The 15,338-nt window shown below is 39.6% G+C and overlaps 1 protein-coding gene across 3 annotated transcripts in view; it reads right to left on the bottom strand.

The window, feature by feature from the left end:
* Positions 1 to 2,334: 2,334 nt before the first annotated feature.
* KCNQ1 (potassium voltage-gated channel subfamily Q member 1) overlaps positions 2,335 to 15,338 on the bottom strand; it is a 358,327-nt gene continuing 345,323 nt past the window's right edge. For all 3 annotated transcript variants that reach the window (XM_065682779.1, XM_065682780.1, XM_065682781.1), the window contains one exon: positions 2,335 to 4,450. In XM_065682779.1, coding sequence (XP_065538851.1) covers positions 4,250 to 4,450 — 201 coding nt within the window. In that variant the 3' untranslated portion in view covers positions 2,335 to 4,249. The remainder of the gene's footprint in view (positions 4,451 to 15,338) is intronic.

Genomic DNA, 15,338 nt, shown 5'->3' with positions numbered 1-15,338 from the left:
CTTTCACTGAAGGACCATGAAGCAATGTCTTTACTATACATTTTGAACTTGCAAAGTTTTACACTGACTCAACATGCACAGAGTAGTCCCACTGCAAGCAATAGCCCAACTCCTGCACATAAATAAGCACACAAATACATTTTCACAGGAGTACAACATAAATGGGACTTGCATTAGACTTTTAATCTTTTTCCTTTCCTTCTCAATGCCCCTCCTCTTCCCAAACCACCACCCCATCAGTAAAATGAGAACAATAACATCCATCTCAGCAGGGTACACAAGGATTAGCTTAAAACTGTTTTTACCGTTTCTCCTTTAAACTCCCAGAACAGAAAATCTTCCTGTATTTTCCTTTTTTATATTTCAAAAGGAGATTTGTTTCTTGCCCAGACCTTTTCAGCTCAGCCCCCTGACCTGCTTCACCTTCCTCAGAACCAGTGGGTGATAAATCAGTCCAGAAGTGTCTGCTAGTAACAACAGCCCTTAACTTGCTGCAGTAAAATGGCTATTTAATCCACTGACATCCAAAGATTTCTGCCTCAGCTAGTATTTAAGCATAGCACTGGCCCATTGCATTATTTGAAATCAACCTGCTTTAGTATACAATGGTGAAAATGACTGATGGCCAGACTTCTGGTGTTCTGTAACAAACTATGTCAAAGGGGATCTAAACCCCAGCATCCTCTAATTGTCAGCTTGGCACCAGGCAGTTCCAACTCTGAAACTCCTTGGGCTCACAATAGTAAAGGTTTTGAATATAGCAGGGGTCCAGGGTGGCTTTTACGTCCTGAGTAATTATTTATATGAGAGCAGTACCTCAAGTCCCAGACGGAAGGTCTGTTTGTGCTAGGTACTGAGCTAACACACAGAAAGGGGCCTTCCCTGTCCCAGGAAATTTGCGGTCTAAATAAACAAGTAGGCTGAGTGGAAGAGGGGGCAGCAGATGAGGCCAAACAGGTGAAATGACCCTCCCTGAGGTCAAACTGTAGCTTAGTGCTGATGCCAGGCACTGTGCTTCTGTCTCCTGAATCATCCACAATCCACAGCCCCCTATCCAGGAGCCCACACTTTTGCTCATCTCCTAAACCTCCCCCCTTGCACACATCTCCCCCTGTCCCCCCATTAATCATTTTTTTTTGCAAACGTTCATGGTTGTCTGCCATGGAGTGAGCTTTCATCACCACCTTCAGCTGGACAGCCCATGTTTCTACTCCTCTCCTATTCACTGGCTTCCTACCTTCCATATCTGGCGTAGCACCCAGAGGCTGGGGAAGCTGAGTCTGCTCACAGTTTTTTAGATCACTTTTTTTTAGCTGACCTTTATTCTTTTCAGGCAGGGATGGGGATCCAGGCCCAGCTCACACCGTTCTTGAAATGCAAACTGCTATTCAGCTGCTCTAAGAGTCTTGCTTCTGCAGTGTCAGATGCCTTATTTTAACAGTTTACAAAAACAGGATAGAAAACAATGAAGTCAAGGCTTTGCCTATCTTAAAGCTTCTTTGCTCCCCTTCAAGCTATTTACAAACATTTCCTATCTACTTGAAGAAACCCTGTCTGGACAGTTTGGATGAACAACAGACACCAGCAGATAAGGTTTCAGCAGAAACACATGCTCATTGCATGCTGCTTACTTCAGGCTGGTCCAGTGTTGAACTGTTCAGCTCATCTTCCTGATGCTGCTGTTCCACAATGCTCTGTGAAAGAAAGATGCTGAGGTACTTCCAGAAGTCATTGATGTATGAAACCTCAGCCGGAAAGATAAAACCGGTCCAGCCCTCCGGGCAGAGAGGTCAGACCTATCTCTGGTGAGCACTTGGGGATGGCTAGCTCCAGTCAGCTGCATGGCAAAATTGGGTGGCTCATTTTATGACGTTCCTCTTCAGATGGGAAAATGGATCATCTTCTTTTCCTTAGGGTGAGGTGGATTGTCAGAGTTGAAGAAGCAGGTCTCAGAGCTAGCGCTCTTTCTGAAAGGGTCAGCTGGGCCCAGGTGACGATCACTGACTTTATGATGAGACTTCCAGCCTTGAGAATCTGTAAAATCTGGTTAAACCTGGATATACCAGGATGCTGGTAACAGTGCTTTCCGGATGGGTATAGACCAAGTGACATATCAAGAAAGGGAAATTACTTTTTGCACAAAACATTTACTCAGCTCATCTGTTATTACCGAGATTAGCTGCCAAACAGAAAATATAGGTATTGTCTTGAGAGAAAGCAGATAGGAATGGATGCATTTTCTGGTTAACACAGCCCCCCGTAGAAATGCAAAGACATCAGCTTTTCTGTGTGTATCAAGTGTCTGGATTTTAGAATAACCAAAAGACATGGCACTCTTGTCCTGTATTTTATTAGGAAATTAACAGGCTGATTGAAAACCTGAAATTACAGTGAATCTCATTCAAAAAATTTTCAAAATCATGAGAATAATTTTGATTTTTATAAAACATAATGCCCAGACACAATTCCTGTTTATGCCTGTAAATTTCTACACCCTTAACATTTACCTGCTGTACAGCAGTGAGGCTGGATAATTATAACATAATCTGTAAAGTTAAATGCAGTATACTTTTCTCTGCAGTCCAAGTGAAAGAGATGAAATGTTGAGAAGAAAGCTCAGAATACAAGCAGCAGAATGAGAAGGTTCCCTGCTGTCCCAGTTCATTACACATCAGTATTTCAGATGGCTCAAAGAGACTAAAGACAGGTGACGTTAACTGCTGTGTAAAATTATGAGGCTTTAGAGTGTAATTTTTCCAGGAGAGGGAGAGAGATTGCTGTGGGGTACAGGCTCTGCAGTGAGGGAAATAGGGTGCACTGGATGCATACGATGCTCAAGGTGCAAGAGCTGCTAAATCTGTCTACATCTCTCTCTTTCACCAGCAGTATGGGCTACCACCACCACCACATTAGACTAAACATATTTTCCTGATACTTTGTCAGCTTTAAGGATGTTCCACATTCAAAGCAGGGCTGATAGGATACTGGTGCTGACTATTTGCAAGGGCTGGATTTCAACCTTTGTAATAAAATCCCAAATCCTGCACATTATGTATGTGAAATATCACATTGACCCAAACACTGCTGACTTTATTTTAACTATCATGTAGGGTAATGTGGTTCAGCCCTGTGGGTTGTAGCTGGGGCCCTTGGTGCTATAAGTTAGAGCTGGTACTCTTCAATACCAAATGACTCTTGTAGGGAGATGAATTTCTCAAGACATTATTCAGGAAACTGTTCAAATTGTCATAGATGCTGTCTGGCTGAGAGATGCTTTCCTGAACGGGGGCCTCGATTCCTGAGAGGATTATGGATGTTCAGCAAGTGGCCACCTCAAGCACTTGACCCGCAAAGTCCAGTCACTTCAGGCTCTTGTACTGTTCTTTGTGACTGTAAGCTAAAATGCAGTAGATTTAAGAAGTAGTAGCCTTCTATTTAAGAAGCTATTTCAGGACAAGTACATTCAGACCACTGCGTTTTCTATTTATATATAAATTCTTTGGCAACAGTTTTCTAGAGAGCAGAAAGATTTTTTTTCTATGTAATACTTTATTGTCTCCCCATGAAAAACTGATATCTTAAAAAATCTATAGCTCTTTCCACTATAAATAGTATTGTTTCAGATTAAGGATTAGTTCCTCCCTGAAGAAAAACAGATTTAAAAAATCTGGTCATTATCTGATAACTGTTTATGTAGCAATGTTAAAATAAAACAGAAAAAGAAAATAATTCAGTATGTGGTTTCTCATTCTCTAGAATGTTAGTGTACATTTATACAATAAAAACAACATAAGTTATCCTAGTTTGTTTAAAAACCCTTAGTAGAAATATATTGCTATTTGCAGATTCATAAACAGAATGCACTTTTTCCATCTAAGTTCAAGTATTATTAGAATATTATTATCACTATTATTATTATTAAAGGAACTCTAAATCCTTGTCATTTTGTCTGGTCTTTTTTTTTTTTTTTTTCTTTTTTGGTCTTTCTAAGAAATGATGAATTGTGATCATTTGTTCATGAACAAAATCAATGTGGAGTTTCAGTAAGTTTTCCCTGGTAGAAGACAGCCTGGCAATCCTTTCATTATTATGAGTGGCTTTAGAAGAGGGTATTTGAGACTAGTGGCATAGATGCAGTAGCTGTGTGTTTTCTCGAATGGCTGATAAACCTAATTCCTTCCAGGTTCTCAACATTCAGTCACATTTAAAGGAGAAAGGTGGGAAGAACCCAACCCAGACTTATACTGCATCAGGATATATCATCTTCATTTCTCCTCGGTACTGTCAGTTGCTCATAGGTTGGCAGGGTGTTATTAGGGAGGAAAAGATCCGAATTGACATTGTTGCCTCTCTGAGATGTTCTATTGTTCCCTTGATCCCCTTGCCGACAGGAAACCAGATGATGCAGCATATCTGTAATGACGTTCAGTTTCTGGTCCATTTGTGTAACCTAGGAAGGCAAAGGAAAGATTTGTTTAGTAGCAGCAAGTGAGAAAATTGCAACAAACCATGAGATACAAATACAATATTAAAATGACAGTTTTCTTAATGAGGATCCGAACAACCTCTATGAAGACACCACAGATTCACAGTTCATCAAACAGCATCAGAAATTTAATGCAACAGGTCAGAGTTGGTTGAGGACAGGCCTGTTAATACTCACCTCTGGTATGTGCTTTGAGACTCATTTTCTACCTGGATGAACACTTGACAAATGAGCTTTTAAAGAGATGTGCTGGGACAGAGAACCAAGTCCCATAACTGAATTTCTGTGAGGGTTTTTTGTTATTATTCTGGCCATATTTTTTTTTCCGCTTAAACATGATAAACTTCTAACATGCTTATATGCCTTAATAATATCAATATGTTTTAGTATCTGCTCTAGTTGCAGTGATCTAATCCACTCTATGCTAGGACTGACTGATGCTTTTTGTTACATGTGGGCCAAATTACTAGCTCAGGCCACAAAATGCCCACAGATATTTTTGCTTCTGTGAGTGTACAGAAGCTGGGGTCTGTGGCAAGGGCTGGAAGTGGGGCATGGTTCAGTTTTATGCTCTCACCTCGTCAATGACAGCGTTCACTAGGACTGCCATTTGAATGAGATGACTCACAGCAAGACAGAAACTCTTCTAAGGTGGGTTAAAGCTAATTTTCCAACTGGGGTGCTGCAGGGGAAGGTTCAGCCTGAATCCGTAATACTCATTTTCTTCTGCCTTGAGACAGAAGCTCCTTAAACTATCTAATTCTTTTTTTCCCTTTTCCTGCTCGCTCTTGTAATCTTTACAAGAAAATACAATGAAAAATCAGGATATCTAACGGAGGCTAGGTTATAGATTTGTCCAAAATTTAGATTCTATTTGGTGTACATTTATGGTATTCAGAAGAAAATCAAGAATGAAATATTTCTAGGAGCACCACAGATTCAGTCTCTTGCTTCTTGCACTTTCCACTCAAGAAGTAATCTGTACCACCCCTCTTATCTGGCATATGGGAAGCCTCCTTTCTCTGCTGACTCCAATATACCGAGAGAGCTGTCTTGAAGGGGAGATGGGTACTTCCAGCTTTGAAGTCCTGCCCACTCTCTGCCCCTTGCCATGGCACATATTGAAATGGCACTGTAGGAGTCTGCCCTATGGTCTTCTGATCCCTTCTACAAGTATAATGAGAAAACCTCAATTTTGCTGTCATAGTCTATGACCCGTCAATCCACAGGGATCCCAAAACACTAAGCAAATTCTAGGCAAAAAGATATAATATGTTTTAAAAAGTGAAAAAAAGTAAGACGGCAAAAAACTGTGATAGGAATAAATTGCTGCCTAAAATATCTGCTAGAAAGTAGTGAAAGGCACATAAAACCGCCAGAGAGAGCATGAGTGGGAGCGATTTATATGTGCCTGGCTATCATCCAAGTATCACACAGGATAGTAAAAGACAGTAAGGCTGAGCAGAACATCAACAAACCTGGAGGATTTCAGCAGAGACTAAAATGTTTTTCCACCATAGAGAAAATGCTGAGTTTTTTTCAAACACTTTATACAACAGGCAGGGAAGCAGATACAGTGATTTAAAAATATGAGGTGCCAGAGATTTATACTTCGCAGCTGGTTTTGAAAACATAAGGCAAAGCACCCTAGATGGTACATGAAACACTAGTAATCCTGGGTGGAAATGGCTGTTAAAAGATGAGATTCTTCAAATGAGGAAGCTGAAGAACATGTAAGTTCAAGATTTCTAGAAGGAAATACAGATGGAAAATTGAGCATATCATCAGGTTTTCTTTTCATCACTATTTGTTCACTCACTTAAAAAAAGGCATGCTTTGCCCAAATAGTGCCCATCACAGATGGCTAACTCATGATCATCCACATGTAAGAGTACAAATCAGTGCTAGTGAAGCCTGCAAAAATCTCTCATTCCTCCATCCCCCACTGTGCAGGTATCACTTGCTTTCTGAGACAGCTGTGCTGGAAAGACTGTTTTGGAAGACTGCAGACAAACAGCTCCCTTCAGAGTCCAAAGGGCAACTTTTCCTTAAGAAGAAAGGAAAATTTTTGCTAATTATTCTAAACTAACTAGGGGATTTATATATACATAGTTCTGAATTTGTGATTCCAGGCAGGGATTACCAGAAGAAACACAGACCAAAGATATATCTGGAAAATGTGCATTTACAAAACTTTTGGAGTGATGAGCTATTGAACATGACAGTAGATTGGACTGAGATCTGGATAGTCCTTCAACAGCTGCGCATCCTGGTGATGAAGTACCGGAGAGAAGTGAGATATGAATATTCTTGATGGGAAATGTATTCCCAGGGATAATTGTCTAATTTTTTCTAGGGAACAAGGTTTGGCTGCTGCAGCTGTGCAGTGCAGGAGGCCCACAGAAGCAGAGGCAGAAGCTGACTGCTATTTAGTTGGGCCATATGAGATAAAAACTAAAGACCTTTGTCTTCCATGTTCTTTCCATGCTAGGGTAGGGCTCTAAAGCTACAAAGGTTTTGTGGAGGGAGGTCCAGATAGCTGGTTGTGTTTGATTGTTGTTTAATCAGTTCTGATTTCCAATAAAGCAAGCCAGGAAGTTCTCTGACCACGAAGGGCTTGCGCCAAGACACACTGAAGTCAGTGGTACTTTTGGCAATCACAGACTTCCAGTGACTTCAGCAGGCTCTGGATCAATATTTGACTGATTCGTCTATCCCAAATAGTAACATATTCTTTGGATGTTACAAAAGAAGCAGCAATCTGGATTTCTGTACATTGCTCTGCTCATGCTAATTGGGGATGGGATCAGAAAAGATGACATTTGCAAATGAGATGGCAATGGGACAATGGGTCACCATCCTCGGTTCTGCCAAAGGGGTGTCTGCTTAAAGTATGAGATATTTTAAAGAGAGAAGCAAAAGCCACAAGAAGGCAACTTCTACTGTCATTACAGCCCTCTGGCATACAAGAAGGAAGGCGTCACGGTCAAGCAGTGCTTAAACTGTTCTGCAAGTGAAGGTGTGGTTATAAATCACATTTTTCTTTGGTGGGACCTTTCCTTTTAAATCTTGAGAACATTTGATAGAGCTTCAGAGGCAGCTTCCCTGGCTTTTCTTCTTTCTAAGTCCTTACACAATTTAGTATCTCAGTATTTCTAATATTGAGATGCCTTAGTTTTGAGGGCCCTGTCAACAGGAACAAATATGGTGTTAGAAGTGGCTTTCTAGAGAAGCTCAGGGATAGGTGTGGGAATTTAATTTAAACATTGCTCTATAATAGTGTGTGTGTGTGGGGGGACCAACAATATCAGTATTATTAAGGAAAAATTCTTCAGGTACATGATTCTTCAAAAATCATGAAAAAGGTCTTCCTTCCATTTACAGTATCCAAGATCCCAGATTCTTGCAAATCCCCTTATCAGAACTTCTGGCTTGGATTTGTTTATTTTGTTGCCAGAGATTAGGCAGCAGTCTTGCTGGAGGTCATATACCCGTTGCTGAGCTGTTTATAGGCGAATGTAATCTGCATGAAGGAAGATCTGTTCTCCAGACTGTCTGTACTTTCTCTTGAGAGCTGGTCAAAGAAGGGAGTATGTGTGTGGTGTCTGGGGGAAAGATAGAGGAAGGGGAGCCAGTGAGAAAACACTCTCCTCTACTATATGATTACTCGTTGTTAGAAAAGTATAAAGGCTGAGTTCCTGAGGAACAAAATTAATGGGCTTTAAGTGCTGCATGTGACAAGTCACTTTCTAATCAATGAAAATATATGAACACTGTAACCACTGTCTCAACTGACAAATGAAATAGATAACACTGAGACAAAAAGCATCTTTGGAAACAAAGGCACTTGCTACTCACTGTGTCCTAAAATCAGCTCTCTTGCATAAAGCTTTCAGTGCCAAACCCTTTTTCACTTTGAGATACTAAAAATGGTTCTGTTTTTCAGTAAACTGAAACTGTTGCTTGTGTCATCTTACTCGGTATTTTTATAGTAAATATTTATTCTATAGTTCTCAAAAGTGTAAAAAAAACCCTCTATTTTTTTGTGGTAGTAACCCTTAAATGGCTGCTGATAATTCACCATGACTCAGGGTGTGCTGCTTGTGCTTTCAACAGAGGGTGATGACCTGGGACTGAGAAGAAAATTCTGAGTTGTTGAGTCAGGGTCAGATTTCAGAAAAAAGCCATGATTTTTAAGCTAGTCACTGGCTCTGTTTCTCCAGGAAGTTACATTCGTATCAGTGAACTGCTATTAAAGAGGGCTTGACTTGGCATAGTAAATTCCTAATGCACCATATAGAAACTCAGTTTTGTTACACATTTTTCTTAATTATTTTGAGAAGTAAAACAAACTGATAACACCAGCATGTGGCCATTTGATTACTGACTATAACACTTGTGGCATTTTAAAGTAATTTTTGTTTGTCTGAAGAATTTTGTCCTGATTGTGCAGTACAAGCTCTAGGGTACCAGGTGCTCAAACTGTAGGAAATGGAAGAAATGGCAGGGTTGATTTATGAATTCTTTCTTTTCACTAGAATTGGGAAAGAAATTCAGATAAGCAAGTAACTATACCACAGCGAATTGTAGTTCTTCGCAATGTAGTTATAGAAAGGGACATTTCCTTTCCAAATGTCCCTTTCCCCAAAGAAAAACATATTTTTTTAAAAGCTTTTTCAAAGTTTCTGGAAATACAACATCTCTGGTTAACTATCCACTCAGCTTCACTTCTTTCATGTGGATTTCCATGATTCTTAGAAATTTGTAAACTACAATCATAATGCCATTTTCCAGATTAGACATCTCCCTTGGATTCTATTTGAAAACAATAGTAAGAGACATGATCTGACAGGTCAAAACATGAAAAACTGATATGAAAAAGCCACTTCAGTAATACGTGATTCAATAAATAATATGAAATACAGCATATACATTACCAAACACAGAATATTGGCAGCATGTTTTTATAACTGTCACTTTTAGAATACTGCCATTTTTTTCCCCGAATGGAAATGAAGATACAGCCTTCAGGAACAGCAGTAGCTGAAGAAGATGTTACACAATAAAACAGAAACCTTCACAGCTACCTTTGACTATTTCCAGCCACTTACAACCTATAAACATAATCCCTGTGTGAGTAAATGCTGCAGATCAGCAGTCGGCGAAACTTCAGTTACAAAAGGAACTATTAAATGAGACCTACAAAAAAACAAGTGGCAACAACAGATGCTGTGTTTATATGAGAGAGGGATTCCTTTCAGATCTTAAAAATTAAGTGATATAAATAGAAAAGTTACAAGCACACAAGTTGATTCAGTTTTTACATGTCACCTTCGTAAATTTATCTGGCTGTAACTTGCTGCTTGACTAAAGAAAGCAAGATAAGATGAATATATACCTCTCCTTCTAGCAAGAAGGTCAGCAGGATGCTGGCAGATGGAAGAATTAAGGTATGGGAGAGTGAAATACACTTAGCTATGGATTGTTAAAGAGTACAAGACCTTGAAAGGTGGAAAGCTTTTGGGGCAGTGCTTACTTTGGAAGTGGAGACATTTCAGAAAGGCCTGAGGGTAAAAAAAAAGGTATGAAAGGGATGATCTGAGATGTTGCTAGTCAAGACAGAAATGAGGACCGTGATGGATGTGGCTGGAGGAAATGGGAAGAAGCAGAGACTGGATATGGCTGCTAGTTTTGAAGATAGAGCTGAGAATGGTGGCCTCAGTTCAGTGTTTTTGCTGCTGCTATTAACAACTTATTGGAAAAAATATTTGGCTTATATAAAACACACAAGCAATTGGAAATCTGCTCTTCCTGAGAATCTTTCTTTAGCTGTAGGTGTAGATTTGGGCCATGAAGCCCCTCTGCTAACTCACTGCTCCCTAAGCTCCTAGGCCTGTCCTGTTGGCCTCGCAGTACGGAATGCATGCCCAGATGTGCACACCACTCACAGATCTATCTGGCATCTAGAGGGCTATAGCCATGCAATTAAAATTTGTGGTTGACTCTTTAGATAAATGAGACAAGACTTAAAACACATGGAAATTTTTAAGTTAGGACAGTGTCCAAAATCTACAGTCTTTGGCCCAGCAGTGCCTCAGGATACAGCTTTTTTTTTTTTTTTTTTAAGTATTAGAAAGGTCAGATTTTTTTTTTAACCCTTTCCTCTAAATTAAGAGAGTATCAGTAGATGAACAAGGGAGCTTGGAATGTTTTTCTCTCCTTGCATGAAGCCAGGAAAGTGAAGTTTAGGGTCTTATCTCTAAATACAACTTTAATCAGAAGCCACTAAAGAAGATAAAATCCCCCTATCCTATTAACTGAATACTCTGGATTTTTCAAGAATTTGCTTATCGTCATTTACTATAGCCCCCTCTTCAGGAAATAATATCTCTTTGACCAGACACAACTGTCTTCCATCTCCATTTTAAAATAAGACGTAAATTGGCAAGAAGAAAGGGATTCTTTCCTTACAAGTGAATCAATGATACTAAAAGTATGAGAAGTTTATATATCCACAAGTATCACTGGACATCTATCTAGCACCATCATCATAAACAGCATCCCAAATTATGCTTAAATTGAAATCCAGCCGTATGGAAGATGTCAAACAGGCTTGAGATAATGAGAAATATAAGGGAATTATTGATCACGAAAACCGGGGGGGGGGGAGGGGGGAGGGGGGAGAAAATCTCTTATTTTTATGTGATAGTTTGGTTATGGTTATGGAATAAATGACAATCATTAGTGTATCTTATATGCAAAGCCCTGTGTGAATCTTTGTGTACCTATACAGTAGAACACTGAAGTAGATATCTACCGTCATTACTAGCACAAAGTGGGGAAAACTGAGGCTGTAGTTAATGGCCTACCTTCAGATACGATAAACAGCTTCAACTTGGAAAGAAGAGCTCTAGCAAAACCTTAAAAATCTTTTCCCTGTCCTGAGCAGATCCTCAGATCTCAGAGAAAACTTCAAAGCACTTTTCTGTTTTTTAGTGAGACAGAAAGTTGGAAAACCAATTGCTTTCTCATTCTCAATCACATTCTTGGTCAGCAAAACATTCCCGTGTTGGGTCCTTCTGGTTGAGCACTCCGATACCTATCTGCAGAGGAAAGAAAGACTCTCTGTTTAGCTAACAGGCACTTATATTTCAGATGCTGCAGTTCCACAGATGTGAAGAAAACTCCCCACGGTACTTTCCTCTGGAGGACTCTTTCTGCTGGTTTAATCACAGCAGTACAGCCTCTGAATATCACTCCATATTTTTGTTGTCAGAAGTTTGGCTATCAGACAACAGCTTTCTCCTAGCTGTAGATTCTCATTTCCAGTGTGGAACAGTGGCATATTTACAACACTTCAAGGGTTAATAAAAACAGTAGAAGACCCAACTAGCATAAAAACATGGCCCAAACTCTCCTTCATAATGAAATAAACCACAGGCCCTCCCTACCACCCTCACCAATTAAAGAAAACAAAGGTGACTAATCTTGACCTCTCTCCAAAGGGGAATGTTTTGCTTCTTGAATCCTTGGCTCTGGCTCTCATATGATACTGGGACTATGACTAATAACCTCTTGCCAGAGTACTGCTGATAATTTCACCATTGAGTAGCTGTTCTTGTTCTGGATCATCATAGTATGCACTTAAGTTGCCAAGACTTTATTTTTAAAAAAAACAAAGAATAAGATATACACTCATAATCCCCAGTGTTAGAAATACATTTTTCAGCTTTAACTGTTAGGTTTTGCCTGACAATTTTCCCTCCTTCCTCCAAACTGTTATTTTTTAGATGCCTGCTATGAAACGGTTCCCTTTTTCCTCTCTTTCTCTCAAACTCTTTTCCTAATTCAAAACAGATTTGAGGCTGCTGCTCTTTCTAAAGTAAATATGCCATGTATCACATCGAGTTAGGTTAGCATTGCTTATGTTGTGTTTCACACTTCACCCAGTTGAGGCATCCATACTGATTTTCAAAGGGAATAAAGCCAGACTACATGTACCAGGTTTTCTGGTTGGAATAGAAAGTGAGACACATCCACAAGTTATGGATCTCATTTTATGGCATGGCATGAGCCGGGAAGGGCAGCACTACCAGCTTTTTGCTCATAATGTTAAAACCAAGATGACTTGGTACGTTGTTGGTTTTTTTTTTAATAAATATTTTTGCTCAGTTCCTTTTGTATCATTTATAATCTACTCATTAATTATGATTTGATAGTTACTATATGGGCAAAAAAGGACATAACCTCCTTTGTACCTTAAATGAGCTTAAAAATTAATAACCATATGAATGACCTCTGCAGCAATCAAACATGGAAGGGGAAAAAGAGCAGGGAAGAGAGAGAGAAGTAATTACAAGAACAGTGAGTTTTGAGATTCCCTGAGGGCTTCTGGTAATTAAACCAATGGCAACATGAATCTCTGTTTGATGTGGTCCTGAATTTGTTTTCAAAAGAAAAATCTTTAAAAAGATTCTTTCAAGCGAAATTTTTAGACAACAAGCTCAGCATGAATAATTAGACCAGAAATACTTTGATAAATATTATTATGGAGAAGTCATTTATGGGCCATGGCATTAAGGTTAGAAATCCTGGTGATAAATAAGGTGGCAAGTTTGTACCCATTCTGAACACACAAAACCAGGGCTGTATTCTTGTATGCTTGAGTCTGCTCCTCAGAAAGGAGGCAGCCTCTTATTTTGCCATTGCATTAAGCTTTACAGAGACACAGATGCAAGACAGAAAATTTCAGTGTGAAAGCTCGGTGGAACGAAAGAAAACCGCACACATTTCCAAAGGCACTTTTCATTCCCAGGGCCTACACAGAGATCAGAGGTGAAATTTATTGGTGATAAAAAGTCTGTGAGCACACTCTACTCCCCTAGCCTTTTCAACCGCCATTTGATTTTGCAGAAATCATATCCTTGAAACACCTCCTTCAGAATGCTCTAAACATAAAATTGCTTTATAAATAATCAAAAGAACCCCCACTGAAATCCAGAGAAGATGCAGGTGCTCTGCATCCTCTAAAATCAAACTGCCTTAGACACACCAAAAATGCATTTCATTTACTGAAGTTTACTGACTGCTTCAAAAAGTGGAGGCAGATAGAATCAATCACAAGCCAGCAAATAACCAACAAGTGAACTAGTACATAATATATTTACCAGTGGAAACCCATGTTGAAAAGAAACTGCTTGTTGGCTGTCATGGTATTATTCATAAAGGCAAACTAGTGGATCTTATGGATACCAGGAGCAAAACTACAACAAAGGCAACCAACTGCTAATGAAGAAGGGTTTTCAGTCAAATTTCATGGGTCATACAAAGTCATTACCATGCCTGCAGGAGTTCAACAGCTTTGCCAGTTGAATTCGGGGGAAATTAAGTGATTATTTTGTAATGCATTTTGTAGTTTTAGACTTCTTTCTTTAAATTCCAAGCTCTGATGGCAACCAGCTATGCAAGAATATCAGCTTCAATTTCCAGAGTTAGTCTATAAGCAACACCATTGCAGAGGCAACCTTGAAAAGAGGTCTTCTATGTACGCCAAGGTCTCAGAAACTCGAATTTATAGACTCTGATTATCTGTTTATTTTTGCTTAAATACAACCTTATGGCTTTAAGCAGATTTCCTAACACTTCGGGGACTTGACTAATTTTGAAAAAAGAGGGACAGATAATTTAGCTGCTGCTGGTAACAAGTTCTGCATGGGTTAACTTTCCAAGTTGGTTCCATTGTGGGTTTCTCTCTGGTTTTGAGTCAGTTAAAATATCAAGGCTTTTCTCCATAACATTTTAAGCTATAATGATTCAAAAGTAAACAAATGTTTCAGATCAAATAATGTGTTTGAAAAATCTAATGGATGACAAAGGTAACAAAAAATCCTTCATGGTTTTCTTTGTCAAGAATTTCTTCTAGGAATACAGCTAAGCTGGGCATTTATTTGGGCTGGTAAACTGTGACTCTGAAAGTGGATCTATTGGCAGTGTAAGCAAATGCTCAGTGGTGGAAGCAAAAGGCGCACAGTCTTTCCTAGCTGATTAATCATCATGACAGGCTTGAAGACTAAATGATCTGCCCAGCTCCAGATGTTAGGTGTGTATCCACCTCTTGTTATTCTGGTTCATAAGCAGCAGCCTGTCTTGTTCATTCTTAAGATAATGATGACCATTACTGTTCAAAACAAAAAAAGATTGGGGCTTTGTAATTTTATCCTGTGATAAAGGAGGCTTCTAAACAAGATAACACAGTACATATAGTCTAGACATGATGAAATACTGGAAGATCCTTCAGTCAGAGGTGGTGACAGTCTCGCACATAAAGCTTTGTGATGTTCCCCTTCTCCACTCCCACCTCCTACCAGAACTGTTATCAACTGCACAAAGGAGGAGCATGAACATGTAGCTGGATCTTTCCCCTCAAGCCCCAGCCATTAATGGCTGCACTAGCCCCTGTTAAATCAGTAACAAAATGTAGCTTCTCTGTGATGGAAGGCAGCATCTGTTTCACATCACATGGTAACACAGAATCACAGAATCACAGAATCCCAAGGGTTGGAAGGGACCTAAAAAGATCATCTAGTCCAACCCCCCTGCAAGAGCAGGGTAACCTACAGTACATCACACAGGAACTTGTCCAGGCGGGCCTTGAATATCTCCAGTGTAGGAGACTCCACAACCCCCCTGGGCAACCTGTTCCAGTGCTCTGTCACTCTTACAGTAAAGAAGTTCTTCCTGATGTTAACGTGGAACTTCCTATGCTCCAGTTTACACCCATTGCCCCTTGTCCTATCACTGGATATCACTGAAAAAAGCCTAGCTCCATCATCCTGACACCTACCCTTCACAT

The sequence above is a fragment of the Lathamus discolor genome, chromosome 6, assembly GCF_037157495.1.
Source record: "Lathamus discolor isolate bLatDis1 chromosome 6, bLatDis1.hap1, whole genome shotgun sequence".
In the NCBI taxonomy this organism is placed as follows: domain Eukaryota; kingdom Metazoa; phylum Chordata; class Aves; order Psittaciformes; family Psittacidae; genus Lathamus; species Lathamus discolor.
This window is presented reverse-complemented; position numbering and strand designations above follow the sequence as displayed.